General features: G+C 40.6%; 1 protein-coding gene across 2 annotated transcripts in view; it reads left to right on the top strand.

Annotated features, from left to right (window-relative positions):
• Window positions 1-18,380, top strand: part of SEC63 (SEC63 homolog, protein translocation regulator) — a 70,111-nt gene extending 51,731 nt beyond the window's left edge. Inside the window, exons 14-21 of one of the 2 annotated variants that reach the window (XM_084776087.1) lie at window positions 1,192-1,274; window positions 4,633-4,692; window positions 4,833-5,003; window positions 8,608-8,766; window positions 9,662-9,763; window positions 12,723-12,821; window positions 16,413-16,517; window positions 17,326-18,380. In XM_084776087.1, the coding sequence (XP_084632213.1) occupies window positions 1,192-1,274; window positions 4,633-4,692; window positions 4,833-5,003; window positions 8,608-8,766; window positions 9,662-9,763; window positions 12,723-12,821; window positions 16,413-16,517; window positions 17,326-17,469 (923 nt within the window). In that variant the 3' untranslated portion in view covers window positions 17,470-18,380. Of the gene's footprint in view, window positions 1-1,191; window positions 1,275-4,632; window positions 4,693-4,829; window positions 5,004-8,607; window positions 8,767-9,661; window positions 9,764-12,722; window positions 12,822-16,412; window positions 16,518-17,325 lie in introns of both variants that reach the window. The other variant, XM_084776086.1, reaches the window with a different exon arrangement.
• Window positions 18,381-27,977: the final 9,597 nt, after the last annotated feature.

Here is a 27,977-nt window from a genome sequence, read left to right as displayed (position 1 = left end):
ACCAGCCTCCACCCCCCAGTGCTGGTATTACACATACATTACATGCCTTGCTTTTCATGTAGGTGCTGACAATTCACACTCTGGACCCAAGGCTTGCAGAGCAAGCACTTTTACCTACTGAGCCATCTTCTCTGCTTTTATAGTTACTTTTCTATTGCTATGGAGAGACCATGACCAAGGCAACTTACAAAAGAAAGCATTTAACTGGGGCTTTGTTTACAGTTTCAGAGTTTGGTCCGTGACCATCATGGGTGGGGAGCCTGATGTTAGGCAGGCAGATATGGCACTGCAGCAGTAGTTGAGAGCTTACATCCTGATCTGTGAGTTGGAAGCAAAGAGAGAGCAGGCAGGACTGGGCCTGGTGTGGATTTTGAAACTTGAAAGCCCACCCCAAGTAACATACCTCCTCTGACAAGGCCATACCTCCTAATCCTTCCCAAAAACAGTTTTACCAACTGGGGACTGAATGCTGAGATTTGATATGGGCCTATGGCAGCCACCTCATTCAAATTACCATATCTGCTAGACAGTATTCTCTTTAGAAAAATATGGAAGTCTACACAAATACACATCTTCACACACAGGCAATGCTAATCTTCCTGTCTGTTCTTCCAAGTTATTTTGTTTTTGATTTTTGAGACAGAGTTTCTCTATGTAATAACACTGGCTGTCCTGGACTCACTTTATAGAACAGACTGGCCTCAAACTCAGAGAGATCCATCTGCCTCTGCCTCTTGAGTGCTTTTTGTTTCCCTTTTAATATGTCTTTCCAAAGCTAGCTCTTAAAAAGCTTTTTCCTATAAAGAAAGTATGTTGAAATTACTGCTTTAAATATTGTTTCTTTAATTTTAAGGTCATTTGAAATTAAGTTTTTATTATTTTATTATTTTACTCTTGCAGTCAGGCATTGGTCAGAGAAGTAAAATTATATTGTATCTACAAAGTTGGTTTTGAAACTTGGCAGTGCCAGTGCAGCTGTGACCCTGATTTCTTAAAGTAGAAGTGATAATAATAATAGTCTTAAGGATTAAATGAATCAGTTGTTGAAAGCACCTACGGGGTTTTACAGTTATTGGTAAATTATGTTCAAAATACTAAAGTACCAAATTGTTTTGGGCAAATTAAATGTTGCTGTTTTCATTGACTTAGAACTTGCTTTTTATATTTTGCTCTGTTCCTCCTGTCTTCCAGTATTGGATGATGAAGACAGCAACAACATCACAGTAGGATCCTTAGTTACAGTGTTGGTTAAACTGACAAGGCAGACGATGGCTGTAAGTAGTTTATTTGTATTACTTATTTATATTTATTTTCATATATTTATTATTTTGGAGGTTTGTGTATGCATATACATGTGTTTGTACATGGGTACCTGTGTGTGTGTGTGTGTGTGTGTGTGTGTGTGTGTGTGTAAGTGTGTGTAAGCTGCAAGTCAAGAACTGATCATATAGTGTTGTTTTTTTAGACTGTGTCTCTTACTGCCCCTTTGTTTGCCATTTTAGTGAGGCTAGTTCCAGAGCTCCGCCTCCCAGTACTGGGATTATAAGCATGTGCTACCCATCATGCCTGGCTTTAGTTTTTTTGTTTTGTTTTTTTAAGATTAGTCATTTTGTTTGTATGAATGTTTTGCCTGTCTGTATGTCTATTCACCACACGAGAGCCTGGTTCCCATAGAGGTCAGTAGAGGGTATAGAATGGATGCCCTGGAACCATATCTATGGATGCTTGTGAGCTACCATGTGGGCTCTTGGGATTGAACCCAGTCCTCTGCAAAGAGCAACAAGTACTCCAACAACTGAGTCCCTCTCCAGGCCCCTAGCCCCAGCCTTTAAAACATGGATGCCAGGGATCCTACCACGCCTCACGGAGCCTCTTCCCAGCTCGGTTTTTGTTTTGTTTTGTGTTTGACACAGGGTCTTGCCACACTGTTCTGTTCCTTAGACTCAGTTTCCTGAAGACATGCACGTCCCATTTTATTTGTAATTGTATTTTTATGCTTTATGAGTTAAATTTTTGTTTGCTTTTTTCAGTTTAAGTATGCTTTAAAAACTTGTAACAAGATCTAAATTAACGAGTTCTGTTAGGTGTTTTATAATATTATTTTCATGATAGAAACTAGAAGCCTAGTTAGATTAATTCTGTATATGTTTATTGCTAGTTGCCTATGATATGCTTATAAGTATAGTTTTTATACTGCAGTGTGCTGCCTATGTAGAAATTATTGTTAGTAATTTCATTGCCTTCATTTTAGTGAATTCCTTAGAGTTTGTTTTAGCTTTCTTTACAATACTTAAAAATTATACTAAAGGTAAGTTATAATAATTAATCATGTCTGGAAAGAAACTTAAACAGTATTGAAAAATACAGGGAAAAAATGATGATCACTCTGAAATCCCACTGTAATCTCTTAAAAGTATCCTAATAGATATGTGCTGTACAATTAATTTTATTTTAATATCAAGCCTGCTTCTTTGATGTCCATCTCCCTTATCAGCTTCACATGACCTGCTTGTGTTATATCTTTATAGACAGTTTGGATCTCTGAGGTGAATTTCCATATATATATATATACATACCACGAACAGCGGTGCTTACCTTACTTTTTAAAAGTACAACTGTGCATTTTTTAACTTTGTTTTTTGTATTTCTATTACATATTTATGTTAACCTTCATGTCAGTTAGTAAAGTTACCACTCAATGTCTATTTTTTCCTTGTTTGCGTGCGTGCGTGTGTGCGTGCGTGCGTGCACGTACACAATCTTGCCATAGTGTGGCGGTCAGAGAGCAGCTTGTTGAGTTAGTCCTCCTGCTGTATTGAGGGGATGGAACTCAAGGTGTTGGGCTTTACCTAGTGATTCCTGTCACTCATGTTTCTAGTAGACCACTATTTCAACTTACTCAAGTAGTGATTGATTCTGTTGTGGAGTCTCGGATGATTTGCAGGAAATGTCTGCTGCATTTAAATACTGTGTCTAAAATATTTATTTGAAAAACCCTATTTTGTAGTTGGATATACAAATAAAATATGTTAATTTTATGATATTAAGTGGTAAGGAAGTATTTATGTGATTTTTGACTCATGATAAAAGGTGCCTCTTGGGAAAAGAAAAACTAGGCCAGTGCCATAATTGGTTTAAAACCTAAAATCATATTGTCTGCATGTTCTGGTTCCTAGGTAAAGAAGTGACCAAAACCTCAGTCTTGTACTGTTGATATTTCTGAAAGTACCTAGAAGAAAAATCAACTCCTGGATTAAAGGAAAGAGCCAAATGATTTTCTTCCCATTCTTAGACAAACTGTACCTGAAAGTAATCAGGCGGTCAAGCCAGTTAACAAATGGAGAGACGAGGAAATGATGATAAAATTAGACCAAGGAGTAGCAACGTTTTTTTCAGTTAAGGTTCAGATAGTAAATATTTCAGGTTTCATAGGTCATACAGTTTTTGTACCAGTTACTGAACTTACAAAAGAGCATGTTGTATTTTTTTTTAAAAGCTGGTGGTAGCACTGGGGAGATGGCAGTCATTAAGGTGCCTGGGTTGAAACTAGCATCTACACAAAAGCCAGGCATGGGGACAAGCTCCTAACAGCAGCAGTAAGGAGGTGAAGGCAGGACAATCCCTTGGGCTTGCTGGCCAGCCAGTGTAGCCAAGTCAGTGAGAGAACCTGCCTCAAAAAAGAATGTGAGTGAAAGGAAGGAAGCCACGCGACACCAGCCTCTGGCCCCATGTGTGCACCCACACACAGAGCTGCTGGTGGTAGTTTAGCTGCTGGTGTAGCACTTGGCTAGCATATGTGAGGTCTTAAATTCTTTCCCCCATCACTTTAGACAAACAGAAAAAACAAAACCTTATAGTGCCAGTGTGGTGGCACATGCCTATAATCCCAGCAGCTTGTGCTCAGGAGGCTGAGGCAGGGGCAATTGTGAATTCAGGGCAGCTGGGTTACATGTGACCCGAAAACAAACAAAATGGTGATGCTAGCTTACTGACTTGTTAATTAGGCTAGCCTTTTTCTTGTAGAGTTTAATAATTATGTTTGTTTTCACTTGTTGGCTTTACTAATTCTAAGACATTTATTATGTGCAACCTCTGCCACTTGTCATTTTCCAGTATACATTCTTACTAGATTCTAACTGAACTTTAAATTGTAAATTTTATAGTTTCCATATTGATTCTAATTAAATTGTATGGTTAGTGGATATGTTTTTAGGGTATGTGGATTTTCTTGGTAATCCACTGATGATAATGAATAAATGAATAGTGGTCCCTTGAAGGTGAAAAATTAGAATAATATTATATATTCAAATTCCCATTAAAACAGTCTTGCTTGATTGCTATTAGAATAAAATGAATTTTTAAATTGAAATACTTTTGACTTTAAAATGAATTCACATATGTTAAGTCACCAAATTTGTTATCTTAAGTAGACTATTTTTCAAAGTCTATTTACGAAAGCTATGAGGTATTTTGGAAGGTTGCTACCTGAATATGTAGAGACTTAATGCCTGCCAAGCCTACTCACCCTCCCAATTGCAACTGATAAACCTTTATGGATAGACATTTTGAAGGATTTGTTTTTCATCTGAAAGACAAACATGGCCTGATAGATACTGTTCTGGTTGCCTCTAGGAAGTGTTTGAAAAGGAGCAATCCATCTGTGTTGCTGAGGAACAGCCTGCGGAAGATGGGGTAACAAACAAGTTCTGTTTACTTCTCTAGTTGGCTTATGTTACTGTGGGGTGGCATACAGTTATGAAAACACTTATTGTCATCAATCTCTTCTAAAAAACGACTGCTAAGCCTTAATAGTCACATGTGGTTTGCAGCAGAGTGATGCCAACAAGAGCAAGGCAAAAGGAGGATGGCAGCAGAAGAGCAAAGGACCCAAGAAAATGCCCAAGTCAAAAAAGAAGAAGCCCTTAAAAAAAAAACCCACAGCTGTGCCCTTACCTCAAGCAAAGCAGCAGAAGCAGAAGCAGGCAAATGGAGTTGTTGGGAGTGTAAGTCTGCAGTCACCGTTACTACTCACATGTAGTCTGTATATATTAAACTGGTAATTACGCATATAGCTCCTAAAGTTCACATGTGAATACGTACATTAAACCCAAGTCAAGATTTGCCCTCCCTTCTTGACTTTCTCTCTTCCAAGTGTTGGAAATTGAACCCACAGCTTCATGTACCCTAGGGTAGTGCTCTACCATGAGCCGTAACTAGATCTAGACTTAAAAGTTCTGGGCTTGAGAGATGGCTCATCAGTTAAGAGTGTCTTCTGTTCTTGCATTGGACCTGACTTTCATCCGTAGCACCTGTGTGAGGTGGCTCACATCTCCCTGCCACCCCATCTCCAGGGGATCTGTCATCTCTGGTCTTTATAGGCAGCTACACTCACATGTGCATACACCACACATAGATACAGGCATATACACACAATTGAAAAATATTTTAAAAATGCTTTAGAACCTTAATTACATTCAGGAGAGCTCCTGTGTGTCCCTTCGTAGTCAGTGATTCTTCCATTCAGTACTTCATCTGTCTATCCCATTACAGTGACTATAATCACTATAATTTTGTTAATTAATAAACTTCAGATAAGTGAAATCATCCTTTAAGGTTTAGTTTTATTTTATGTGTATGATTCTTTTTAATCTGTGTGTATAAATGGCTGTGTACCATGTGTGTACTGTGTCCTGGATAGATAAATGCAGCTAGAAGAGGGCGTTGGCTTCCCTGGAACTGAAATTACAGATGGCTGTTGTCTGCCACAAGGTGCTGGGAGTCAGATCTGGGTTGTGTAGAAGAGCAGCCAGTGCCCTTAACTGCTAGGCCTTTTCTCCAGTCCTGACATTCTCTTTCCCTCCCCTGTCCCTCCCTGCTTCCTTCTTTCTCTTTTTGAGATAAGATGTTACTATGTAGACCAAGATGGCCTTGAATATGCAGAAATACACTTGCCTCTGCCTCCTGGGTGCTAGGATTAAAGATGTATGCTTAATGCCCACTATTTTTTTCTTTTTTCTTCCTTCCTTCCTTCCTTCCTTCCTTCCTTCCTTCCTTCCTTCCTCCCTTCCTTCCTTCCTTCGTTCCTTTTTTTTTTAAGTGCCAGATATGGTGACATACATCTTTAGGGAGGCAGGAGCAGGGGCATCTCTTGAGGCTGTGCTCACTGGTCTGCAGAGCAAGTTCTAAGATAGCTAAGACTACATGGAGAAAACCTTTCTCAAAAAACAAGCAAAAACTATTTGTATTTATGTGTCTATATGCTGTGTTGTGTGTGCTCGCACAAGTGCCTGGAGCTAGAAAATGATACCATATCTCCTGGAGCTTCAGTTACAGGTGGTCATGAGCTCCTGATGTGGAATTGAACTGAGGTCCTCAAGAAGATAGTACTTACTCTTAACTCTCACCATCTTTCTAGGCCCTGAGTTTTATATTGTATGAATTGGCATTTTGCTTGCACTGCATATGTGCCTGGTGCTTGCAGAGCCAGAAGAGGGCTTTGGTGCTATAGGTGCTGGGACTTGAACCTCAATCCTCTGGAAGAACAGCTGGTGTTCTTAACTGCTGAGCCATCTCTCCAGCCTCCCAATATTTCTTAATCTTTTTTTTTTTAATCATTAATTGATTGTGTGTGCATCTTTGTGCCATGTGTGGAGATCAGAGGACAACTTGTAGGCTCTTTCTACCATGTAGGTTTCAGCAATTGAGCTCAGAACGTAAGGTTGGTGGCAAACACCTTTGCAAAGCCACTGAGCTGTCTTCTTGACCCTCGTTCAGGGTTCTTATTTTGTATTGTTTGTAAGAATTGTCCAGAGGAGTGCAATAGAGAGAGGTTGTGCATGTGCATATTTTGGTGCTATTTCTTGTATAAATAAATAGTCTCTCTGTTCTGTTTTGGTTTGCCATCTTAATCTAATATAACTAAAGGTGCTTATGTGATAAACTTTTTGTGCATTTTTTTCTGGACACTTTCTACATAGCAGTGGGGCTGGATCCTAAGATAGATGTGCTTAAACTCATCAATAGAGCCTGCTTTCCAGATTCTGACATTTTGAACTACCCAGCTGAGTATGAGAGTCCAGTTCCTGTGCCCCTCACTTCAACCTCATTTTCCCTTCTTTGGCTTTAACTATTTGGTTGATCCATAGTGATAGTACTATGTGTGGCTTTCATTTATATTTACCTAATGATTTGAGGTTTTCCTGTACTTACTGGCCATTATGTTAACTTTCTCATGGATTGTTTGTCTTAGGAATTTGATGAAAGTTCTTTAGATATTCTGGGTATGAGTTTCTTCTTGAACTAGGTAGCTTTTTGATGGTTCTTATTTTAATAAAATCTATTTCAGTATGCTTTTTTAAAAAGTAACTGGGTGTGTTGATGCACACCTTTAATCACAGCAAAGGAGGCAGAGGAGGGCCGATCTCTGAGTTTGTGAGCCAGCCTGGCACATAATGTGTTCTAGGCCAGCCAAGGCTATGTAGCCAGACCTTATCTCAAAAAATATATTTTCTATTTTTGAGCATTTTATACATACATACCATTTATTTTGATGATAATTATTTCCTAATTATCCTAATCCCCCCAGACACTAGTACATTTATGCTGCCTGTGTATTCACGGCTGTGGGACCATCCACAGAGTGTGGTCAGTCTACCCGGAGCTGTACCTTTAGCTGACTTTCCCTTACACGGGCCATCACCAGCCATCAGTGCTTCTCTGCTGGAGGGTGGAAGGGCTTCACTCTAGAATCTTCACTAGTCTGAACTCGCACAGGCAGCCACAGCTGCTGAGGATTCATTTTAATACTACTGTCAGCTCTGTGACCTATCTTGTGTGACTTTTCACAGGTAATGTAAATTATGGAATACTTATTCTAGTATTTATTGAAAGTACAAATTTTTTCTCACTGATTGCAGTGGCATTTTGTTTAGAACAAGTGGCCATATTGCTTGTAATGTGTCACTCCAGATGCTGTGATCCACTGTCTTTGCTTGTTCTGGCGCCAGTGTCACACTTGCTTAATTGCAGTCTTTACATACTACAATGTAAATTCTCTAGCTTGTAATTTTACTTATTTTCTTAACTATTTTACATCCAAGTAAACATTTAGAGTCAGTAATTTTTACTAAAAAGTGATTACTGAATTTGGATTGACATCAATTGACTCTCTGGTTTGAGATGGGGATTAGCATGGTACCGTTGCTGAGTCTTTGCTCACATTCATTGCCTGTCTTGAGTAACTTAGAGCTGCTGACAGGTGTGGCACATTTGTATGGCTGTGTTCTTGAAAATTTTTGTTGGTGTTACTTTAAATGACTTTTCAGTGGCTGTTAGGGCTTTGTAGGAAGATATTTCTTAAAACATTGACCTTCTTTCAAGAAGTCTTAATGACTTGACATTGACTTCAACCATTTGTAAGTGTTTTAATAAAGATATTCCATAAATGCAGTGATGGCCTTCGTGAGTGAAGACAGTTTCTCTTTTAAGCTTTATGCCCTCCATGTCTGCCTTTTGCCTTTCTAATCTTGAGTTTTGTTATGTTGACAGAGACTCAGCCATTTACTGACTGAGACATTCAGCACTTCTGTCTTTGCTTTTGTCTTTTAGGAAGCTGCAGTAAAAGAGGAAGAAGATGACATTTCTGACAAAGGCAGTGACTCTGAAGAGGAAGAAACCAATAGAGATTCGCAGAGTGAAAAAGACGATGGTAGTGACAGAGAATCTGATAGAGAGCAAGATGAAAAACAAAACAAAGACGATGAAGCAGTAAGCCCTGACGTCCCATCCCCCTACCCCACTCTTGCTGAGGACAGAGCCCAGCTCCAGACAGGATAGTTTCAGTCATTGAATCATGTTTCTGAGTATCACTGCAGCTGGTTGTTCATTTGTTTGCTTGGCTTAACTCGTCCATTTTAGAGTTTTATGACTTCAAGATTGCATTTGTTTTGAGGAATTCTAAAGGAAAATTGTTTTAGACTAGGAAATCCCAGTTTTTTAAAAATTTGTTGAAGTTAGTTTGGGCTCTTTAGGGATTTTCATAATGGATGGTGTCTCTGCAAGTAGTAAACAGGGAAGGCAGCTGTGAGACAGGAGCTGTCCTTGGAAGGCTGCTCTGTGGATTCCTGATAGTCAGTTAAAGGGAAAGCGTTTAGAATGCCACTTTGTTTTTCACACTTCATAGATAATTAAGAATTTATTAAGATGTGAGATGCAGTGTATATGCATCAAGTTTCACTTCATTTTCAGGAATAATACAGAAAAGAGTGCTAGAGATTCATTGCAGATGAAGTATAAACTGATCAGCTGTTCACTTACTCTTCTGACTGGGCTTTTGATCTAAAAGTAATCCCTGTGGTTTGAGATAGAAAAAGTGATCCTCATGCTGGGACTAAAGGTGTGTACCACTGCACCCAGCTAAGGATGAGTTTCTTTACAAGACAGAGAGATGCAGTTAGCCAACAGATTCAAAGTCGGTCTCATTCTAAGCATAATTTAGCCCATAGTCTCAGACAAATAGGAAATACTTTTTGCCCTTGAACTTACTGGCTACCAGAGCTAGTAGACTTAAAATAAATGTCGTGGTATGTACAAATATTAATATGTTATGCATATGGTCTCTAGAAGATAACATATTTCAAGTATTAATGCTTTCTTCACTTAGGAGTGGCAAGAGTTACAACAAAGTATACAGAGAAAAGAGAGAGCTCTTCTAGAAACCAAGTCAAAGATAACACACCCGGTGTATAGTCTTTACTTTCCAGAGGTGAGTTGTGCTCAGCCTAGTGTTTCTATGATTCCATTTCTTTTTTTTATATATTTTTTTATGGGATTTGTACTACTATGTAGTATGTTTATTGCTCCAAGGTGTAATAACTGGTTTATTTCGATAGGTTACCCTCATAACAAAGGATATATTATAATATGGATTATTTTCTGTGACTATGTTGTTTACAGGGGGATTAACTTTAAGTCTGTGTGGTTTCCTAAGCTTCTGTCATGTCTGGTCCTGTTACTGAGCGTTGTGCTTGTTGGCTGTTTCACTGAGTAGTGAGAGGAAGTCTTATAAGATGAATGCATTATCTTGACTTTGGTTACTTGGTTGTTTGAGTCTTTGACCCTCGTGGAGTTTTAAGTAGTATGAAAGAGATTGTTATCTCGAAGGGTTCCTTACCTAGCCACTTGGTACCAGCAACTTCCTTTTGACACCAGTACCTTTCCTAGTTTGTGGGAATACATGACCCCTTGGGTAGTAACTACAGGACTAGGTGTTTTGGGCTCTGAACAAAATTCAGCAAGAACTGAACATACCTGAGTCTCAAACTGAGGAAAGAACACCGCTGTGCTGTCTGTGCCACTGTCTTTGTTTACTTCTTCTTTATGCCTGCTCCTCTCTTAATATCCTTGCTGTCTTGTTGGTCTGGAAATGACTGGGAACTTCCCTTGGCATTTTGCTTTTGAAGGTGAGTATCTGTGGAGTTAAGATTAAGAGCTGGTTCCCAGGCTGGAGAGATGGCTCGGCCATTATTAAAGCCTAGGCTCACAACCAAAAATATGAGTTGGGTCCTGTTGTTCATGGACTGCTTCACAACTTGCCGCAGAACTTTCTGCTCTCTCCTTGTGTTGGGCTTGCAAATATCAGTCCCAAGATTGTGGGAGCTTCTAAGTCCTAAATGACTGGACTTTCCTAGCAGCAAGTAAATGGCTTTGCATATACTCCTGTTGTGACTTGGAGAAGAGCCAGCCCAGGGTTCCATCTTACTGTGTGTGTGCTGCTCTTCTGGCGTGGCTTGGGTTTTAGCTCATCTGTTAGAGGCGTTTCACCATTGCAGAAATGGCCTGTCAACACCAGGCACCCTGAAGTCAAGCAAATAAGCTCTGCTCGTTGACTGGCTTTAAAGAGTGGGAGAAGGTAAGCACTCATCCCACATACTTGGTACCCATGTCATTGACAGTATCATTTTAGATCATGCTTAGTTAATAAACAAAGCATGGACTCCCTCAAAGTATTTTATTCTCAGAAATGCTTTTTCCTAGTATAGTTTGTACCTTGTGGTCAGTATTTGAAAACTCATGACCTGTGTGCCACATGTGACCTATGAGAACAAGGAACGTTGCCCAACACAAAATCATAAAGTTAAACATTGAGGTGTTAGGTGATTTATTTATTCATTGAATTTATTTATTTGTAATGTGAGCTTTGTAGATGATAATGCTGTTTCACAATGTCTAACGGTTGAGCATAAGGCCAGCCTCCCCACTTATTTCCTAAAGGTCCCTAGCTGGCTTGAACTCACAGAGGTTTGTCTGTCTCTGCCTCTCTACTGCTGGGATTAAAAGTATGTGCCACCACGCCTCCTTGTTTTAAACAAAGTTGATTTGAGTACAATTTCATTCATTGTTTTCATGCTGCAATAGCAGATCTGAACACTTGTAAAAGTCTCCATTAACATGTTGAGACGGTTAGTTTTGTATAAACTGTGTATGTATGAAACAAGCACACACAAGCGATCATCCTGCAGCTGCATCAGTCTTCAAGTTAAGCAGAAGTGAATTTTATTAGGAGTTGCTGTCATCATCGCACATTTGTGGTTTGCTTACTAGCCTTACTCATGCTCAGTGCTTTGTAGCCTATGCCATTCAACAGAAGAGCTTTTTGTTGGGCTTAAAGTAGCAGTGTTATAAAGATAAACAAAAATAATAATGGAAAAGACTGGGCCAGTGGGATGGACCAGCAAATGCAGGAACTTCATGCTAGTCCTGCTATCTGAGTAAAACAAAATGGAGAAGTATTGATTTGGATTTAAATATTGTCCAAAGAAATAATAGTCTCATTCTCCCTTGCTCTCCCTCTCCTCTGTCCCTCTCCCTCTCCCTCTCCTTAGGACATTGTCGCTCCTATCAATAGAGTTTTTTTTAAGTAATAAAAATTCAAGAGTTTGGAATACTGCTATTTTGGCTAATGTACATTTAGCACATCCTGGAGTTTATTTTTAGCTCCCAACATTTCCTTTGAACTCCTTAGGCAAGGTGTCTTCCCTACTCAGTCCTTACAACAGATGACTAAGTGGATGTGTAGCACTAGTTCACTAATGGAAGTGTAGCGCAGTGGTGGTTACTGGGCACACTGAAGCTTGGTGACGTGTGCTGCTTGGCCTTGTGCTATCATCCTAAGTCCCAGTTCTCACTGTGCAGTCTGGTGGCGGTTTCCTAATGATCTTTTTGTTGTTCTGACCTTTCCGCAGTTCAGCCAGAACTGCAGTGTGTAGTAGTGTGCAATGAAATTCTTCAAATCTGAGGTGCTCTCTTTTAATAGTAAGATGATGCTAGGCAGTAGTGGTGCATGCTTTTAATCCCAACTTGCATTGATATTTTTATTGGGCTACCCAAGTCCCTTCCATTCATACTTATGATGTTTTAATAATTTAAGTTGTTTTCCTTTTTTAGAATGTCTTTTGTCATTTTAAAGTAAATCAGGGATATCTAATATTGAGATCCATTAGTAGGCTTTTTGGAGTTCCTGGAACTCCAGAAACTTTATATATAAACTTATGTGGGCACTAGTGAGTGTGCCCTGCATGGTTGTGTACAGTGTGTTTCAGTTGAGCTAGGCCCTGTGTCAGTGCTGACGATGTGGCATCTCTGTAAAACAGGCGCATTAAAACTGTTTCTCAGTCCTTTTGGATAACTCATCCTCTTTTTGGTTTTTTTTTCCCCCTTTACAGGAAAAACAAGAGTGGTGGTGGCTTTATATTGCAGATAGAAAAGAACAAACATTAATATCCATGCCATATCATGTGTGTACACTGAAGGATACAGAAGAGGTAATTGGCTAACAATGTTTGTTTTAATGTCTTATCCTTTATGATGCTTCACTAAATTTTTAATAATTTAGTATATTGTATTTTGTTCATTGTATTTTGTTTGTTTTTATTGGGGCCACCCTGCAACACTAGATGGCCTCTTGAGATACCTGCACTTATGTGTTTGTGGGTGCACACGCATGCGTGCAACCCCCCCCCCACACACACACATCTAATCTCTATATACATTCTGTATATAATGTTAAGGGAGAGAGGATTAATTTCAGAAGGCTCATCCATGCTTGATGAGGTGCCTTCATAGGCACATTGTTCTAGACAGGGTCCACCTCCTATAGCCCATCACCTGATAATGTCATCAGCTCATGTTGCCATCATAGCTTAAGACATACCCAGACCATTCTAGGTATTTCTAAGTTCAGTCAGTTCAAGATTGAAGTCCATAGTGGTGTTGTTTACTCATTATGTTTTGTTTCCTCATGGAAGCTGTATTCTGCTGTACTGTATCTTGGGGGTGAGGGGGCGAAGTGGCTTACAGACTGGGCCTACTAGCAAACAGTGTCTCAGGTGGTCTTCAGTTTATGTGCAATCTCAAAGTGGGGTCTAATGCCAGTAAAGGGACTGGGTCTGGCATAGACTTGTGAAATATCAAAGCTCAGCCCCTTCCTACACAAGGTCACATCTCCTAAGAAGTGTGTTACAGTCAGCAAAGCTGAAAGGAGCTGGAGACCTAAGGAACATTTTGACATCAGATATGGAGATGCAGAACTTGAAATTTGTCCATTTGTTAACTGTAACACACTTCTTGCTTTTGGCTGCTTCCCCATCCAGTCTGCAGCTCTCCTTAGCAGGCAGCTCTCCGGCTTGCCTTCTTCTCTGCCTGTAGACCGTTCATGTTACCAACTTCATTGCTGTTCTTTCTGAGACAGGGTTATTCTGTGTAGTCCTGGCTGTCATGGACTGGCTTTGTGGACCAGGCTGACCTCCAATTCCGAGATCTGCCTGCCTCTGCTTCCTGAGTGCTGGGATTAAAAGTGTGTACCACCACTGCCCAGCAGCCCATTTTTCACGTATTGTCCTTGTGGTATTACATGTAAATAATATTATACAGGTTATTCCCCTCCCCCAGATTTTGCACAAGTCTGCAGATACCATGCTTCACAACCTTTCCTTTTTCTTCTAACAATAAAACTTGGACATGGATCTCCTAAGTAACATATATTTTCTTCCACAAGCATAGTGTAGTTGTTAGCTAGGAATCACCACTGATTTGATGCAGTGTCACAGTTCATATTTAATTTCCCCTCATGTCTACCACAATTTTTGTTTCATCTTCAGGTCAAAATCTACTGGAAGATTATACTTGTTTTTGCTCTTAATCCTTTGTACTCCTGGAGATAAATGCCAGCCAGGCATGGCCTCCACTGGAGTGATAAGTTCCAGCCCCTCTCTTTCTGTTCATAATACCATCTTGTCCAAGATTCTGCCAGGCTGTTTTATTAGAATATCAGTGTACTTTGCCTTGTTGCTTACTCATTACATTTCTTTTTGTTCATATATTTCATGTATCACACATTACTCTGTTTGCTCCCCATTTGTAGCAATAAGGTTTTCTTATTTCCAGGACATTGGCAATGTCCAAAGATTTTTTTTTTTAATCAAATGTTTAGCACACAAAAGTGGTTTTGGTATAGTCACTTTTCACTCTGCTTTTTGTTTAGTGTAGTCAAAGTTTAATGGTTGAACTAAACACCATTAGTGTGGTCAGGGCATATCCTTGTTGATTTTTATTTAATCTTTTAAATTGCTTTGGATTTTTTCTTTTACTATGAGAAATCAACCTTTTAAAACAAAAATAAAAACGAAATGAATATTTCTCTCTAGTTTGTTTCATGCCTCAGCTTTCCAGGTGCTGGGATTTACAGATATGCACCACAAAGCCTATGTTAACATATAACATTGGCTGCAAAAATCTGGAATTTGAGGATTGGAACCAGATTACTAGAGCATAAAAATATCATATGAAGGTGTATTCTTATCCTCATATAGAATTGCAATCACTAAGACTATGTTACTATTTGTATTTGTTTATGATTTGATAGAAAATAAAATGTCTTTTTGGACATAGTTTATATAGTTTTCTGTAATCTATACTTTATTTTTCTGCTGTGGATCAATGTCAGTTGGTAAAGGGCATTCTTAAAACTATAAATTGTTTATTGAAATATAATGGAGTAAAATATGTAAATCTTTTTTGTTTTTACAGTTTTGAGTTTCATATATGAATATAATGAATTTTAGTTGTTTAATCTTTCCATTGTTCCTTCTGATTTCGTGCCCTTTCAAACCCTTATTGCCAACGTGTGTGTGTGTGTGTGTGTGTGTGTGTGTGTGTGTGTGTGTGTGTGTGTGTGTGTGTCTGTCTCTCTGCTGGGTTTAATTAGGATGCTTGCATGAGCATGAATGGGAAGTTATTTATTGGAAAGTGGGCAACTTTACTGAAAAATTGACACTTTTATCCCCCAGCAACTGTTAACTGCCAACAACAGTCCCTTGGGAGTTGTGGGGCCTTGTTGAGGTCCATCCGTGTGTGGATGACCACTACTGTGGTGAGCGGAGTGTGCAGGGGCTCTGCCATGTCTTCAAGAGTTCTTTCTGCAACAGATCTCCTCACTCAGCTCGGATGTCCTTTCTGCCTCTTCTTCCTGTGCCTTGTAGGGTTCTTTGGCCATTTTTAAGGCATAGATAATTTATCCTGAAAATTAGAGAATTTAGCAAGAATTATTTTTTATCTTTCCAAGTCTGTTAATTCAACACTTATTCTTTGCTTCATTTCTTCTGAGTCTTAAAGTGACAGCATAGAATTTGGTTGCTTTACTATGCTTTCTTGAATTGTGTACATAGAGATGAACTCCAACAGTTCTGCTTAATTTGATTTCCTTTTTGTTTAATGTTTATAATAGATGAAGTAGAGATCACATGCTGTTTGTTATTGTAAAAGTTTTTGTAATCATCTCAGTACTCTGAGGTAGGAAGTTTAAGAGCATTCTGTTGTTTCTTTTATGTAACTGAAAAGTATGAGTCAAGTACTTGCGAAATAATGTTTAGCTTGCAGGATAACAAAGCATTCACCTAAGATGTGTAGAAATTGGCCTAAATGTGCTTATCTCAAGAATATTACACCCAAAGACAAAATGCCTCAAATAAAGACTTTAATTAGCTCATAGTTTCTAAAGTGTGCCCACTGTCTCTAGCTCCTATTCCTGACTATAAAGTGTCCTTTGAGACACAAAAGCCCCCTAAGATGATCCAACTTTGTTGTCACCAAAAAAAGCTCTCTTTTTTGGTTTGCTAACTTTCCAAATGACTTCTTGCCCTGGAGCCATGGGCATTTAGAGACAGCAGCCTGGAGCTGGATATAGCACTATTAGCACTTATGTTAGGACTATTGTGCTCTGCCTCTGCCCGAGGCGCGTTCCTCAGGTCAAAATGTAACCTAGCTCCAAACGTCCACTGTCAAAAGTCAGCATTTTGCTCAGTCATTGTTTCTTTTATGTAATCCAGGTTTTTAAGTGTTGATTTTTACCTTTTTAGGTAGAACTGAAGTTTCCTGCACCAGGCAAGCCTGGAAATTATCAGTATACAGTGTTTCTGAGATCAGACTCCTATATGGGTTTGGATCAGATTAAACCACTGAAGGTAAGACTGTGGGTCTAGTGATCTTTGAGCAAGTGCTCAAGGAAGGTGTGGGAAGCATTTCCAGTTTTGAAATGTGGACTAATAGAAGGAAGAAGATCGTCTCAGTAATAGTTAGGTCTTAAGGAGCTTTAAACTTGGACTTTAAGTTGCTTTAGTGGTCATTTTAATGTGCTGCAATATGTGGTGCATCTGGGCAAGACTCAGCTTTTTACCACAGACTATTGGAGTGCTTACTGATTTCTAAACGAAGGGGTTTGTTTGTTTGTTTGTTTTTTAATCATCTTAGAACAGTGTTCATTTCCCTTGAGCTTTTCTATTGCATTGGTGAGATTGTGGTCAATCATTGTTAAACTTTTCAGAGGGAAGGAGCCAGTAAAGGTGAGTCTGTGCGTCCTGAGAGCTCTGTGTTCCTGTACTGACCATAGGCTTTCACTTCACAACTAATCTTTGGAAGGCATACTTGGATTATTCTTCCTTCAGCCAAAGATTTCTAGTAAGATACCACTCAGTATTATTTCATAAGAACCATAGTTGTTAGTACTTTGTGCCATAGAAATACATTCTTACATGGCTTAACTTCTGCAGCGCCAAATACTGAACTATCTTAGACATTCAGTTACATTTGTGTGTAAGTGTATTTAGTGTTTTCAGTTGCAGAATGAAGTATCTTCTGTAATGAATGCATTGAATTTAGTTGGAGCCACAAAATCCATTTCTTTGTGATTGCCATGGTCAAAGAAAACCTTTACTAGGTATTTTTTCATTGTTCCTCTCCAAATTTCTGAAGTGTGCATTTAATTGTTTATAGTTGGAAGTTCATGAAGCCAAGCCTGTCCCAGAAAACCACCCACAGTGGGATACAGCAGTAGAAGGCGATGAAGACCAGGAAGACAGTGAGGGATTTGAAGATAGCTTTGAGGAAGAGGAGGAAGAAGAGGAAGGTGATGACTAAGCAGCGTATGAGTGGACCACAGCATTTGCACACAGTTGAAACATCTGCTGCTTTGTAAAGTATAATAAAGCAGAAGCAGTGGAGAACTGACATGGAGGGAAATGTTGATGTCTTTACTAGAAATGGATGCAAAAAATAGGCAGTTGGTGCCATGGTGCCATCTGAAAAAGGGTCATTTAAAGCCTTTCAGGTATGGGGCGTTGTGTATATCTCATCTGCAAATGGGAATAAATCCTTTGTTGTTACAGCTGTCCAGAAGTGTGGGCTCTGCATTACCTGGTCAGTTTATGGTCTCAGTAAAAGTCAAGGTACATGAAAAACAATCGATAAATGAGGAACTTTTCTCTGTTCAGCTTAAGTTTTAGTAAACATTAAAATATAAACATCACAAATATGTTTTAAGTAACATCTGCTCAAGTTTTTAATCTGTTAATAAACTATTATTCATTTATCGATATTTTGCAGATGGTAACATTATAACAGTTCCATATGTGAGTTCAAACCTTTGTTTTCATCTATCTTGGCCATAATGTGTGGCATTCTCACACATTCCACATAATACAGAGGGCTACATTTTGGAATTTTCCGTTCTTAATTGCCCAGATATAGCAGACATTATAAAAGTGGCTTTTAATGGCTACAGCCTTTTAAAGCCTCTGTTAGTGTCAGCGCAGGATCTACTTCTGATAAGCTTCAGGGCTGAAAGTGATTGTGGGACCACACGTTCTCTGATGCTTGGTTTATGTCATTCAACCTTTTTGAAAAGGCTCACTATAAAAGCTGAACTATATTCTTAGCTTTTACTCTACCTGACTTTATCAGAAGCCTTTTAAAGAAAGTAAATAAAGCATACCAAGGAGGCATTTTGTATTCATTTTGGACTCCTGTTAATAAAATAGAAGTTTGACTCATTTTATGTTTGTAATTGTGTTTGTCTTTTTACTCCTAGAGAAAGGGCATAAATATGGTAATCTTTTATTTTTCAACTAAAAATTTAATATTGTACCTCACTGTGGAAGTGACTGCTATCTCTGTATACTCTTGGAAAACCCAGGAGGAAGAGCTATTTTCTCTCACTTTAGTACAACCTAAAGGGCAGTGCTCAACATAGAGTAGAAACGTGTGTGTGATGAGTCACTGAGGTCAGAGGAATATTTTTATTACTAGATACGGAAGACACACAAATCTACAATACTATAAGACTGATTGCAATAATCCTATCAAACTCTCCATAGGCCAAAGTACTGTTGCAATACTAACTTAAGACCTTGTTTATTTAAAAGGTTGCTACTCTTCGTGCAGAATTATTGCTGGTATTTTGTTACTATAGTAGTTGGAAATAAAATTTTAAAATTACCAAAAATATGAATTTTTTTTTTGTTCTGAATTTAAGATGTACCCCTTAACAGTTGATTTTCAGTGGTTGAGGGAGACCGTCCCTTCCTTTGCAGGCAGAAACCTGTGCTACTAAACACATGGCTCGTGTGTGTTTATGTGTGAGCGGGTGGGTTTGCTTTCAAACCAAGTCTTACTGGGAAGATCTAGCATTGGTCGTAGCTGCCAGACAGACTTGGAAGTGTGATGGCGCGAGCCAGCTTATGTCCGGTGAAGCAGATGAGAGGAAAGTGAACAAGCAGAATTCAAGTATTTGCATTTCCTAGCTTTGCTAAAGTAGGCAGGCTCAAGAACACTCTTCTAGTGGCTCTTTTCCTCTGAAAGGGTGCACAGAGTGCATTCAGACAACTGGCTTTTCCGGTTTGAGACTCTTCGGTGAGGATTTGCAGTCTGATAACAGCACCTTGCCTACAAATCAGCGTGTCCGCCATGATTGGAAATGCCAACGGTTTGCTTATGTTTGCCTATCTTGTGATGTGTATCAGCATCTCAACCTAAAGAGTCAGTTTTCCTCTAACAGGTACCGTAGGGGAAAGACCGCAGGTAGGGCTCTCATCTCTACCCAGTCACCAAACTCTACATTCCTTCTTTCTCCTTAATAGGATTAATACCTTGTTCTGGTTTGCATTTAGTTGACAGGAAATTTTTGAGTGAAGTTTTGTTTTTACTCCTATTCAAAACACTGGCGTTTTTTCAATAGTATAAATGAATATATAGATGAAACAGAGTGAAATTGATTATATATGAAAGTAAGAACCTTACATTGTGTAAAAATTTTAATCTCCAAAGTTGCAGAGGAGCCTTCAAAATACAGCTTTCCCCAAGGAGACTTCACTAACGGTTGAAAGTGTGGCAGGTGCAAAGGTTAGCATTGTAAGACCTGACTGAGGCCTCAGACTCAAAATTAAATGTTGGTGTTCTCTAAAATTTTGTGATATTTGAAAAGACCCGAGCACATTGAATGCAATTCTATATATGGATCAGTCTCTTGTTCTTTGTTTTGCCTTTCCCAGCACACATGAGAGGGTGGAGGGCAGGCAGGTGAGTGGTGCCTTTCTGTTTGCCGGGAAGCTCGGGCTACAGGAGGTGTAGGAAGGAGTGGAATGCCACGGGGAACTAGAGGATTGTGTGCTAGGAGCACACGGAGGCTTTCCTAGCATGTCCTCTTCTGAGTCAGTCTCACTATATACCCTAGGCTGGCCTTGAACTCACACTGTAGCCCAAGATGTGGACCTTGTGGCCCTCCAGCCTCAGCCCCCTGAGTGACAGGGTCACAGGCCAGAGCCACCACACTTGTGTTAAGTATTTACTCCATTTATTCAGGTGTCTGCTGCAGCTGGCTCCTACCACACACTGCAGTGTTGCTCAGTAATGATCTGTATTCCCGATGCACTTCTGCACCCTACATGGTTTTGAGGGCTTGCTTATCATGTACTTACTGGCTTCCATGTCCAGGTTCCTTGGATCAGCTCTGCAGTTTTACGGACGCTCTGTGCTCAGAGCTTCTTGGATTTGATCAGCACATGGGTGGGAATTTGTTTTAATCTTTTTCCCTTGGTACAGTGGTCAGTGTTTAGAATGTCTCCCCTTCCTTTTTTCTTTATTTTCTTTCTTGTTGGTGTTGGTTTGTTTATTTTTCACTAGGCCACTAGGCAGAGGAATTATTTTTTTAGGGATGAGCTTTTGAATTAGTTGGCCTTTGCCTGTCTACATATCCTCTTTGGGTAAAACAACACATATACTTTGTTTTTAAATGCTTCTTTTTTGAAGCATTTTCTCAACTCTATGAATCCCCTATTTAGTCTGCCTTAAAGTGAAGCAACTATCAGTGAGCCGTAGCATGACATTTTACCAGCTGTACAGTGATAAGTTCAAATGTGTCCCAAGAAGTTAGCATCATCGTACACTTAAACTTGACACTAGGGCCATTTTATAGATCTTAATAAACAAAACAGACGCCATCTTGTACATTTTCCTGTAACTGAGCTAAAAATCCAAATAGCAATCCGGGCATGCTTTAGAACTGTGGTTTCAGGCAGGTGTGTACATCCCAGGGGTATGCAGATAATAAGTCCATTGAGAAAATGTTAAAATAACGATTCTTTGTATTTAATCTCATCCTTTTAAATTTCTATTTTTGTGTGTTTTATAATGTACATAATATATTGTACAGTTGTACACTTATAATTTATAAATAAATAATACATTTACTGGTGCATTATACATTTTTTTCTGATTTGGGTGCATGATGAAAACATTTGGATACTACTATTTTGTGGTATAGACAGGGTGACATTTCAATAACCTGAGGGTTGGGGCTTCTGGCATTCTACCGTCTGAGATGGTAGTGACATACTCTGATACCAAGAGGCAAGGTTGTACTTGCTATGTCTGAATCTACTGCTGCTCCCAAGAGCAAAGATGGGGGATGCCCTTGCAGTGGCACCATGGGAGAGGGAGGACTCTGAGCAGAGCTGTAGCTGTTAGGAGCTGGCTGGTCAGTGGCAGCTGCACATTAAAGGCTGGTGTGGGAAGGACCATCCTTCCAGTACAAAAGGAGCCTGAAACCCTGCATAATGGTAGCGGTAGCCACTACTGAGGTGTAAGCAGGTGGTTAACATCACAGTTGCTCTGTGTTTTCCAGCTTGGTTCCAGTAGAGGGCGACAGGGCCATAATTAATTTTCTTTAAAGACTGGTAGGTCGAAATCAAAACCTAATTTTTTATTTTTTTATTTTTATTTTTTTGAGATTGGCTATTGCATGTTTCCCAGCCATGCCTCAAATTCCTGGATTCACAGTTCTCCATAAGTCTCTTGGACATAGGCATATACTACTGTGCCCAGCTAAGAAATGTTTTCTGGATTATCTGCATCTTCCTTTCCGGTTGAGCTTCTGTACCCACCTACCCCTCCCCCACCAAGCCTTGTCTCCTTACCTATGTAACTCATCAGATCTGCAGCTGGCTGGACAGTAAACCCATTTGTAGCCAATGCCAAGAGATAGTCTGCTGGGTATCCGCTGTACTAGAGCTACGGAAGTGGCAATCAGGTAAGATAGTGATGTTATTTTGCTTTATAAGATTTAGTTTTTTGAACGGTATTAGCTGTGAAGGGTCTGCCATTTTTCTCTTTGTGCAAGTTAATCTGCCACATTGTTTGGGTGCTAGTTCCAATTCCCAGGTCAGACATAGCATGAGTTTTGTTTTTTGGTTTTTTCTTTCTCTTTTTTTTCCCCCTCACTGAGACATAGTCTCTCTGTGTAGCCTAGGCTGTCCTGGACTCACTTTGTACACCAGGCTGGCCTCGAACTAACAGTGATCCTCCTGCCTTTGCCTCCTGAGTGCGCCACCACCGCCCGGCTATAGCATGAGTTTTATGTCACCCAAACTGCTCCTGGCCTCCAAGTTCCACGTGGGTGATGCATGTCAACATGGGAACCTTGGCCTTTAAAAAGGTATGTGGGCAAACTGTTGATCCTGTTCCCTCTGCAGTGTAACAGCAAACATGCCCTCTGTTATGAGGAAAATGATGCCTGTCTACTGTGGCTGTTTGGATACACATCTATGAGAAGGCAGTATGTAACCAAAGTGTGCGTGTGCGTGTGCGCGTGCGCATGCGTGCTCGTGCACACTCAAGTATAAAGTACAAGTGGGCAATGGCCTTCCAGCATACAGAATTCTGTCTACATAAATATTATACCAGGAGGTGTGGGACACTTAACTCTCAGGGGAATACATTCTTTGTAAAAATAATTAGACCATCTCAATTGAGGTTAATGTACTTTTAAGCCTCTTGAAAGTGTTTTGTCTTACTGTCAAGGATAGCTTTGTTTCAACTTGAAGATAGTTCACTTACATGCACCTACTAATCCAGAACTTTTCTTCATTGAATTCAGTCTGTTATAATGGGAAGGGCTATCTGGAAAAGTGGACATTATATCTGTTGTATATTGTAGCCATAGAAGCCATGACATATAGGGTGCTATCTGCATCCTACCATAAAACCCTGCCAGGTTGCTGTAGGCCTCTGAAATAACCAAAGAGCCTCTGAAACCCTGTTCCGAATAGCATCAGCTTAGATTGCTTATTGCTTTAGCTGTCTCTGACATCTCACTTAGAGATACTGGAGAGTAGAAAGGGTGACCACATTTGCCGATGAGTATTAATTTTTAAATGCACCTAGGAAAAAAGTGCACATAGTAGATTCAGTAAAGGACTAGAGTTTACTGCCTTTCCCAGCACACATGAGGGGGTGGAGGGTTCCTCAGGGAATGTGGCAGCTAGTAGGAGGGCTCATTGATATGCTCCACCACCCTTCATCCCGGCCCTGCTGACTTGTCCCTGTTTCACAAACACACCCAAAGTTTCTCCAGCTTAATTTCTTGGTTCTCTGCCACATTCTTGGGACTCTAGTCACTTCCCTTCAAAAGCTTACTGTTCCTCTTGACATCACATTAAACACATGAGGTAGTGGCCAGGAGAAGGGGAGAGGCGGGAGCGATGCCCGTGTGACAGACTGCAAGGCAGCTTCTTTGGTTCAGAGCTGTGGCTTCAGAATTTGCAGTTACATTTTCCCACGATCCCTAGGAGCTCCTGCCCCACCTCACAAGTCTGAGTCTATTATGATGGAAATTATAAGGATTAAAATTATTATCTGAAGTGCTTCTGAGAGTGGGGGTGAAACTGTAGTGTTATGATCTACTGCAGTATTTCTTTGCACAAGGCCAGCCCCTGTGTCTTTGAAGTCTGCTGACTTAATGACAGGGTGTCTCACCAAATGTCAAGAGTGACACCTCAGGAGCAGCATGTTTCACGTGGAATTTAAGTTTGGCAATACTAAGATTTGAGTAGAATTTAGTGTTTTAGTGTGTTACAAGGAACAATTTTTTTTCAGGGTATGAAATCTTTAAAAAGCCTTTTTTTTTTTTTTAACTTCCTGATTTCTAATATTTCTTTGCATTTGGTGCTTAGCTGCCACTTGGCCTAAGTCTCTCCAAAGCAAGGCATCAATCAATAAGGAAACAATCGGGGTTTCGGCCCAACACCCCCTCCTTGTAGTGATGTCATGGCAGGAGTGAGTGGAAGTGCTAAGAGCATCACTGCCGCTTTGTTCCAGAGCCATCTGGCTTCTCTCTTCTCTCTTGCCCCTCTGAGGATCAGACATGATGTGAAGGAGGAAGGCAAGAACAAAGAGCCAGAGAGGAGAAGGGATTTGCTCCATCTGGTAAGCCCCTGTGTACATCCAAACTCCCAGTGTCTAACTTGCCGACGTATGCATGAAAATGGAAGCTGACGGAATCACCAACTCTACCTCACTAGCCTGTCTCTGCCATGTGTGTTCCCAGCAGTGGGCCTAGGGTTACACATGACTCAGCCCCTATCTCAGAGTTCCCAGGCTGCACAGAAAGGAGGCAGTTTTTCCAGGACAGTTTTACAAAGACAGCTTGTAGAGAGCAAGTTAGAAACAGGTGAAGGAGCCAGAGAATGAGGAGCCAGAGGATTAGAACATACTGCGAGAGTTAGTCTGAGGTCAAGTAGAACAATTCAGTCAGAAGCTGAGAGAAACCAGTTTGAATCAGTCAGGTTGGAGAGGTGTTTGAGCCAGAACAGCTGAGGTGAACCAGCCAGCCAGAGTTCAGAAAGAGCTAGAAAGACTGAGCTTACTCAGCAGTAAGTCTTGGAAGCCTAGATTAGATTGTATGAAATCTAAAAGCTTCCGGGACTAGGCCAACCAAGATTAGCAGATGGAGGAAAGAAGCCTCTGATACAACAAATATGTCAGGCAAATAAAAGTTACTTTTACACACTCTTACCAGTGAGCTATATTCCCAGTACACTTCCCCCTGACACACCTTAAACTATGAATTTATTCTTCAACTTTTTAAGTAAATTGTTTAAAGCTGGCCCTGCACTTTCGATCCTGCTGGGATTACAGGCCTGACTTGAAGAATTTCTTGATGTTGACATGAAGGCAGAAGACTAAAGGTGAAAATGAGCGAGCATGCGGGGTCTGTGAAGAGGGCTGTTTCCGGAAGGAACACTAGGTTCAAATTCACAGAAGTTCCTATCAGTTCTGTCTGTTGGCACCCAGCAATATGTTCACAATAAAATAAGGCACACTTAAGATTGCTCCATGTGGGGCACAGTCTGCGTGAGTTCCTTACACACGTGCTGTTTCCCTAGCGTGAGACTCAGAACATAACATCTATCTCATTGCACAGCATGCTGTGAACTGAGATGTGAGTGTTGGCCCTAAATATTAGAGGGTGGGACTCCGAGACCCCTCACATGGCTTCTCACACAGACGGGCCTCTTACGTGTGTTAACCTGGCCGGTCACTGTGGAAGAATTGGGCAGGGAGCTTATCACAATCGCTTTCTTGATTGTCACTTCTGAATAGGAAAAGCTTACTGAGGAAGCAGGGGACTTTGTAGTGCCATGCTGTGTGGACTGTCAGCAAGGAGATGGTGTGGGTGTTTGTACAAGCAGTTCCAGCAAACCACAAGGGAGAGTAAAGGAGGGTAAGAGTTAGCAAAGCCACAGGAATAACATGATGGACACAATGTGTGATGGGGAAAAACACGTGTTCCTTCTAAGAGCAAGGCAGAGATGTCCATTTTCACCATGTCTGTTCAACTTGAAGCTGGCATTTCAAGTCTGAGCAATTAGGCAAGAAATAGAAACAAAAGCCATCACAGTTGGAAAGACAAAGGTGAGATTGTTTCTGTTCCCACATGCTATGATTCTGTATGCAGAGAAACTTGCTAGAGCTCATAAATGAATTCTCCCAAAGTTGCAGAACACAAAATCAACATATAAAACACTTGTGTTTCTGTACATTACCAATGAGCAGTCTGAGAAGGGATCCAGAAAAAGAATTCCATTTACAGTAGCATCAAAAGGAATAAAACGTTTTAAGACTCACTCTTTCCAGGCTTCCTCATTAGAGTGACATTGTAAACCCTGCATGGCAAACCCTGACACACCGCCATGATGCCCAGGGAAGACAGGGCGACCTGGAAGTCCAACTACTTCCTTAAGATCATCCAACTTTTGAACTATGTTTCATTGTGGCAACAGACAACATGAGCTCCAAGCAGATGCAGCAGATGCGCATGTCCCTGTGAGGGAAGGCTGTGGTGCTGATGGGCAAGGACACCATGACGTGCAAGGCCATCAGGCCACCTGGAAAACAACCCCACTCTGGAGAAGCTACTGCCTCACATCCATGGAGATGTGGGCTTTATGTTCACCAAGCAGGACCTCACCGAGATTAGGGAAATGCTGCTGCCCGTGCTGGTGCCATTGCCCCACGTGAGGTCACTGTGCCAGCTCAGAACACTGGTCAGCTCAATCCCCAGAGCTTTTGATTAATTTTTTATTTTAGTTTCTACAGGAATAGAAAAACTGTCTTAAACTTCATGTGGAATTTCAAGGGAGCCCTTGGAACAAAAAAGAACAAAGCTAGGGGAGCCTCTTGTCCTTATTTTAAAGTTGTCTATATTGCAGTATGTCATAAAGACAGACATGCAGGCTAATGGAATGCAAGAGAGCCCAGAAATAAGTCTTTGTATATATGGTTAAATAATTTTTTTTTTTTGGAAGCAAGGTCTCTCTATGTAGTCTTGGCTGTCCTGGATCCCAAAGTGAAGACCAGGTAGTCTGGAAATCACGGAGATCTGCCTGCCTCTGCCTTAAGGAGTAGCAGGATTAAAGGCACACACCACCTCTCCCATCTAGGTCAAATAATCTTGAACAAAAGTGTCAAGACCAGTCAGTTGGAGAAAGATGGCATTTTCAACATGCTACTGGAAAAACCCGATATGCATAGGTAATGCATGAATAGGTAAGGACTGAATTTGGAACCTTACTAACATCATCTACAGAAATTAACTCACAAAGAACTAAAGACATAACTGTGTTAAGACCCAAGGCTATATAGAAACATTTAGAAATAAATAAAGGGAATGTCTCCATGTTCTTAGACTCAGCAGTTATCACTTGGATAAGACACCAAAAGCGTGGAGAGAGAGAGAGAGAGAGAGAGAGAGAGAGAGAGAGAGAGAGAGAGAGAGAGAGATCAGATTTTGTGGAAATTAAGTGCCTGTAAGCCTACTTCTTGGGGGCTGGAGGGATGGAAGGTGGGTTACTGTTCAATGGTCATAGTTCTTCAGTTATAAGATGGCGAGCTCTCTGGAGGTGGACAGTGGTGATGGCTTCCCATGATGAGGGTAATAAATACCCCTGGAGGATGCACACAAATGGCTAATATGGTACCTTTTATTTTGTGTAATTGACTGCAATAAAACGAAAATGGAGAGGGGAGGAGAGATCTAACTTGGTATTGGGACAAGAGCCACAGACAGGCCAGCAGAAGAGAAAGGGATCCGAAGCAGACCCACATCTGTGGGTGTCACACAGTTGATGTATATGCTATGTTGGTGCTATAGGACAAGTGTGGGTGGTGTGTGTGATGAAAGGCACATTCAGAACATGATATTGAGACAATAGCATGCCTATTTGGAGGAAAGAATAATGCATGTCTCTACTTCATGCCTCACACAATTAAACCCAGGTGGCATCTAATTCTGACCTTGAAAGGCTAAACAATGGAGCCTTTTTAGAAACGCATATAGAATGTTTATGACCCAAGGGTAGAAAAAGTATTTTTAAACAGGATGCAATGAACATTCCCCAAAAGAGAGACCAAATTGAGAAACTGAATTCCAGCACTCAGGGAGGCAGAGGCAGGCACATCACTATGAGCTAGAGGCCAGTCTGGTCTAGGACAGCTAAGGCTACAGAGAAAGAAAGAGGGAGGGAGGGAGGGAGGGAGGGAGGGAGGGAGGGAGGGAGGGAGGGAGAGACAGAGTGGGAGGGAGGAAAGGAGGGAGAGAGGAAGAAGGAGGAATTGTATTTGAATGATGAGTCTCAGAAGCATCTTGGACAGGGGAAGAAGTGGACCCGGACAGACCTGGGCCACCTGGCAGAAAGCTCAGGTGTGAACACTTGCTCATTGCCCTGCTCTGACAGATGGCTGTACCTGTACCTCTCTCACCAAGTCAAAGCCAAGTGACCCAGATGGTGACCTTAAGCAAAAGGTTTTACATGGGG

The sequence above is a fragment of the Acomys minous genome (genome assembly GCF_964271855.1).
Source record: "Acomys minous genome assembly, chromosome: 3".
Lineage (NCBI taxonomy): Eukaryota > Metazoa > Chordata > Mammalia > Rodentia > Muridae > Acomys > Acomys minous.
The sequence above is the reverse complement of the archived record's forward strand: the minus strand, read 5'-3'. Positions and strand labels throughout refer to the sequence as shown.